Source organism: Pteronotus mesoamericanus, unplaced genomic scaffold (genome assembly GCF_021234165.1).
Source record: "Pteronotus mesoamericanus isolate MK-2021 breed Mesoamerican mustached bat unplaced genomic scaffold, CSHL_Meso_final contig_33, whole genome shotgun sequence".
NCBI classification, from domain to species: domain Eukaryota; kingdom Metazoa; phylum Chordata; class Mammalia; order Chiroptera; family Mormoopidae; genus Pteronotus; species Pteronotus mesoamericanus.
The window spans coordinates 2,122,155-2,128,154 of record NW_026555135.1 but is presented as its reverse complement, the minus strand read 5'-3'; the positions used below and the strand labels follow the sequence as shown (position 1 = coordinate 2,128,154).

The 6,000-nt window shown below is 47.9% G+C and overlaps 1 protein-coding gene across 1 annotated transcript in view; it reads right to left on the bottom strand.

The window, feature by feature from the left end:
- Window positions 1-2,401: 2,401 nt before the first annotated feature.
- The window catches only part of PPME1 (protein phosphatase methylesterase 1), a 62,653-nt gene continuing 59,054 nt past the window's right edge, over window positions 2,402-6,000 (bottom strand). The window contains exons 12-14 of the mRNA XM_054576263.1: window positions 5,532-5,596; window positions 4,829-4,896; window positions 2,402-3,573 (exon numbers count right to left, since the gene is read on the bottom strand). Coding sequence (XP_054432238.1) covers window positions 3,555-3,573; window positions 4,829-4,896; window positions 5,532-5,596 — 152 coding nt within the window. The 3' untranslated portion in view covers window positions 2,402-3,554. The remainder of the gene's footprint in view (window positions 3,574-4,828; window positions 4,897-5,531; window positions 5,597-6,000) is intronic.

Sequence of the window (6,000 nt, the reverse complement as noted above, 5' to 3'; positions counted from 1 at the left end):
CTTGGGTATGCTGCCCCTCTACCTGCAATGATTTTCTTTCCTTCTCTACCTCCACCTTGTGATGCTGCTTCAAAGCTCAATTCAAATGCTACCTCCTTTTAACAGGACCAAGAAGTTATGCCTGCTCCCCTCATGCCTTTGTCTGAGTCCTCTCAATCTCAAAATTCTGCCATCATTAGATCTGTGTCTACCTCAAAATTTGCCTATTTTCTTTTTTCAGGAAGTTCTCCTTGGGCATTCCTTGGGGCGGGGGGGAGGGTGTGTGTGTGTGTATTAGAGAGAGGGAGAGAGACAGACAGACAGACAGAATGGCCTTTGGTTTGACCAAAACTTGCTGCTTCTGGCTCTGTAACAACCCTTCGCTTAAAAGGTGGAGTCTCCTTTATTCCCTGAGTTTGTAATGAGGATCTATAGGCTCAAGAATGTTGTTATAGACAGCACATAGTTCAGTAAATACATGTTGCATGTACATACGAATGTTTCCTTTTCTGTTGGGGTATAGTGAAACGCTCAGTAGACAAACATGCTGCCACCTCCCAGCGTAAGGACACAAAGGATAAAGGAAACACACGTGACTAGCATGGTACTTGACACAAAGCTAGACAAACATTTCATTCATTCTCAGCCTCCATCCATCCAGCCTGAATAAGTCTTATTTCCCTGGTCATCATCCTCTTGCTCTTTTAATCCAGTCTCTGAACCAAAATGACTTCTGCCCAGTGTCCCATGTATTGTCCAGGACGCAGTACAGAGAGAAAACAACTAGGTTTGAATTCTGGGTTTTGTTGTTGTTGTTGTTGTTTTAGATTTATTTATTGTTAGAGAGAAGGGAGGGAAAACATCTTTGTGTGGGTGCATCTTGCGCGCCCCTTGCTGGGGAGCTGGCCTGCAACCCAGTCATGTGCCCTACACTGGGAATTGAACCGGCAACCCTTTGATTCCCAGGCTGGCACTCAATCCGCTGAACCGCAACAGCCAGGGCTAGGTTTGAATTCTGACACTGTCACTTCTGAGCTGTATGAATTTGGGCCTAACTATCTGTAAAAGGTGCATAACATCACCTACTTCATAGGGTTGCTGTGAAGATTACATGAGATGGGTGTAAAGCAAACTACATTACCAAAATTTGATGACTATTTTGACTCGCCTGGTGAAGGAAATTGGCCGCGTTCCGGAAAACCATGCATGTGATCATGCCGCCCCCCTATGGACAAAAGGCACATAGCCCCGCAAAGAGACACCTTCCCCGTCAAAGGGGATTGGTGGGAGAAATAAGGTCGCAAGCACTTTTCTTTTATGCTAGGGAGCTCATACTTTACCTGGAATATTTAGTGAACATCTAAACCAGAATGTCTCAAAATTAATATACTTGTTAAATACAGACCAATAGGTCTAGGGTGGGGACAAAATCTTTAACAAGCTTCCAGATGATAGTGATGCTTCTAGATTATTTTGAGTGATAAAGGTCTTAATATGGGAGTGGCATGACAGGAACTATTTATTAAGTGCCTCCCCTGTGCCAGTTTCTGAGAACCAGTTAACCTGTATGAACAAACTTATGTAGTCAAGACACTGTGGGTAGATACTATTGATCTCGACTTTTCAGATGAGAAAACTGCAACGTACAATGTAGTTATCTCATACAAATTGTAAAGGCTGGGTCTTGGGTTCTAATTTAAGCAGCCTGGCCCCAAAGCCTTGTAGGAGGAGACTCTGTGTGTAGAGGATGACCAAGGGAGGGGCTGCAGCAGGGAATCAGCAAGGTCACCGAAGTGATCTGAGAGATGAGGCCTCAGCTAGGGCGGAGGCTGTGGGTCTACCACACATCTGGTGGCAGACTGGATCTGAGCATGAGAGAGCGAGCTGTCCAGGGAGTTCTGGCTGTCTGGTTTGGACAAGTGGAGAGATGGTGCTACCTACCAACTACTGAGCTAAGAAACACGGGAGAAAGAACAAGTTAGTTTTAAGGGGAAGATTAATTCAGTTTTAGAAAAATGGTTGACATGAATGGCTTTTGGTCATTTGGGAGAAACAGGAGGAGGAAGATGGACTTAAATGTCTAGAGCTCAGGAGGTGATCTGGGTTGTGGACAAAGTTTGGGTGTTGGCAGATACGAAGCTACGGGTAGCTGAGGTCATGTGAACAGTGCACAGGCTATCCTGTTCTGAGCCCAAGTCAACATAGCAAATAATTTGAAGAGATAGGACTGGAGAATCCAGGTTTCCCTGGCTGCTGTGGAGGTTGGTCCTGACCATCCCACTAGATGTGGGGAGCAGGCAGAGCAAATAATGGAAAGTGGTTTCTGGAGCTCTGTGGTAACTAAATCCAATGAGCTATCCCCTGCCCCCAGGTCAGCAGAAATAAGGACAACTTCATAGAGAAAGACTAGATAAAGGTTGGGAGATATTTATTTTCTTTAACAAGGTCATAAATAACAAAGAAACAAAATAGGTCCCAGACTCCGGACCGTGCAGCAGGACAGGAATAGGAAGTTGTTGGGTGGAAAGATGGAGGGGGCTACGCATCAGCTCAGACAGACAGAGCAAAGATGGGCTGCAGGAGACTGCCCCTCCCTGCTTTTGGAAATGGCGTGCCTGGGCAGCAGGGGGAGCCGCAGTGCTGTGATGAGGCAGCTTGAAGGGGGCAAAGGGTGAGGATGCTGGGCTGTTGCTATGAAGAGTGACGTGGAAACCACAAATGCCAAAGATAAGCTGAGTGGGTCTAGAAGAGGTAAGCGGGCACTCTGCACACCTCCAGGGACCAATTATGAAAATGGTTAAATTTGACTCTTAAAAACAACACAGACTTTAGCCTGTGCCTTTGTGCATGGGCTGTACTTAACCTGGGTTGCTCTGTGACAGGTGAGGGCTCAAGAGGTCCCTGGAGCAACCTGGCCTCAGCCCTGGACAGGTGCCCAGACATGTGGGACTGGGACAGTGGGCTCTCCCCAAATGGGAGGCCATGTGCTTGACTGGCTGGACCTGATTTTCAGGCTGGTTTCTTGTGATGCTATCCATCACCCCTCCTTGTACCTAAGAATTGGATCCTGGACTCCACGGGTCTTCCAAGCCTGGAAGAGTAAGACTGGGATAAAAAGGTACCTGACTGGTATTTATTTGAAAGGGAAAATTAAGGACCACCCTTTATATGGTCCATCCCTTGAGGTAGGGCAGGACCATGCCAAGAACAATCTCAAGGAATGGAGGTCCCTGAGCCTGAGGAGACATTTGGACCCAGGTGCATTGCCTAATGCCAGGAATAGGGGACCCAGCGTGGTAGTTCTGATGGAAGCTTTACCCTAGGGCAAACAGGGAAGGGGTAGAATCTGGGGAGCCTTGGACTAGGGAGGCTGATGGTGGTCAAAGGCCCTGGAAAACAATGCTTTTGGCAGAAATACACGAAAGGGTTTGTACATCTGGGACGCCCGTCTATAGGTAGCCGGTGTCACATGGTCGGGCAGAATGGTGAAGAGGAGACAGCGGCATCACAGTGGCCTCTGGTGCGATGTATTTACAACAGAGCTCAATGTTGAGGAAGGGGCGAGTGGCAGGTCACTAACAGCCAGGAAACACACTGTGGAGAGTGGAAAGAGAAGGGGAAACAAATGTACCCTGGCTCCTCCAGGAAGCCTTTCCTAACGACCACCAAGCCCTTTGAAGATCAGTCCCACCTCCCAGTCCCTGTCCAAGGCTATACACAGGGCCTGCTCCCAGCGTACTGCTGATTTTACAAAAGCTCCAAATGGTCCAGGGGCCCCAAACACTGCTTATTAAGAGAAATTTAGTCTTTTCTGTTGATTCCTGGGATGCATCAGTGGTCAGCTGCCTGAGGGGTGGCGCACTCTGCTGCACTGCTGTCATCATTTCCAGTGCCTGCCTGCCCTGTCACCCTCGCCTCTCAGGCCCAGTGCTCTAATGCAGAAGCCATTTCTTCTTTAAGCATTTCTTCTTCAAACTCCCTGAGGGTGGGAAACAGGTTCCCCCGGACCCTCACCTAAACCAGATAAGAGGCTTTCCAATCTGCAGGTGTGACTCCTCATCAGACTGTGGTTTCTCTGAGGATCTGTGCCTCCACAGAGAGCTCCCTGAGGTGGGGCCTAGACCGTGTGGTTTGGGCCACCATGCTTCTCTGCCTCCTCCTTCTCAACAAAGGGCCCAACTGTGTCTCCTTGATCAGTTGAAGAGCATCCTAAGATGGGCATCCTTTTTCCCTCTGGACCAGCTATTCTCACCTGGGAGTGACTGCCTTCTTTGAAACATTTGGTAAATCTAGAGACATTTTTGTTTGTCACAACTATCAGTGTGTGGGGTGCTACTGGCTTTTAGTGCATAGAGCACGAGTATGTTGTTAAGCATCCTACAATGCACAGGGCAGCCCCCAACACCAAGGATTACCAGCCCCAAATGCCAATAGTGCTGAGGTTGGAAACCCTGCTGTGGATCTCTACCCAGCCTCCATGACCTACCCTGCCTTCCTCAGCAGCAGGGCAGGGGAAAGCACACAGAGCTTCTCTAAGAGCCTGGGAAAGAACTGATTCCCATATCGGCCTCCTCAGAGAAGGGCCACCTCAGTAAGTAGTGCACATGATGGTGGGGGGTGAGGAACAAGGCACAATTCAATCTCAGGTCAGCAACAACCCACTGGCCCAGAGAACACAAACTCACAACTAAGGCACTGTAGAAACATACATGTTGGGGCTCTGTGTGGGGAGGAGGAAGAAAGGCATGGTGACCCAACCAGGCAGGGTTAAGGAAAATATTTACAACAAATATCTTTATGTTGGAGTTGGCCAGCACTGGTGGGCTCCTTAAACCTTTGTACTCCTTACCATTGGAATCCACCGATGGGCTCTGCAAACCTGTGCCGGATCAGGAAAGTGGCAACAGCTTCAGCTACCTAAAAAACAGAGATGTTCCAAGCCATACGAAAGTTAGCAATGGGTCTCATTCTTGGAGGTCCTGTGGGCTACTGTTGGAAGGTTAGGCTCTAGAGCGAACTCATGGGTCCTAGAGGTCTGGGGAGCTTGAGATCAAAAGGACCCACGTCCTGTTGGGACTAGGAGATTCCTCCCCATCCCTGCTGGGAATAGCTCCAGAGAAGTCAAAAGAAATGACATGAAGGCTTATTTATACCCTTAGAGTTTCAAAGTAACTTCTTCCTATAAAGAGTGCATCTTATTAATTCCTAACCGCTAATATAATTTAGGGAGCAGTTTCTACCCCAATTATCCCCTTTTCTATCTGGCTTTTGAGGATAATGGAAAAGTGGAGCTTAAGATCTTAACCACAGGGCCCCAGGGTGAAACAGCAGAGTGTCAGTACCTCCTCAGCCCACACACAGAAAGACAAGACAACAGACATTTGCCAGGGAGAGGTGCAGGGAGCTGGTGGAGTTGCATCTGTGTAGGCCTCACAACAACAGCTGTAGGCAATACAGACTGATTCAAAGGTATGTTCTATCTTCTGTGAAACCCAAGGTTACTCTCACAGGTGTCCTCACAACTCTCATAGTCATCAAGCATTTGGACTCACCTTGTCTGGAGCATCCTCATGGACTGCGTGGCCACACTGAGGTAGCACCTGCATCTGGAACTTCCCTTGAGAGGAAACAAACCCAGGCAACCTCAGGGACTAAAATAGCTCTCTACTTACCACCTCTGCAGCCTCACAGGACACTCTAGGAACCCAGGATCTCGCTCTCCCCCCACCGCCCCGCAACACTAGACCCAATTACCAAGCCTTTGAGGAGGATGGTAATACTTGTAATTGTAATCTTGGACAAATCATTTTCCCTTTACTGTTGCCTTTTGCAACTATTTAATGTGCATTTACTTTAGACCAGACATATAGGAAGAAACAGTTCCTATTTTCAGGGGATTTACTGTAGTCCAGAGCGGGGGCAAAACACAAGAACCAACAATTTAATGCAATGTGTAGTTCCTATGATTAAACGGCAAACATGGAACTGGAAGAAGATAAGAATGGGGGCTTTATAATCAAA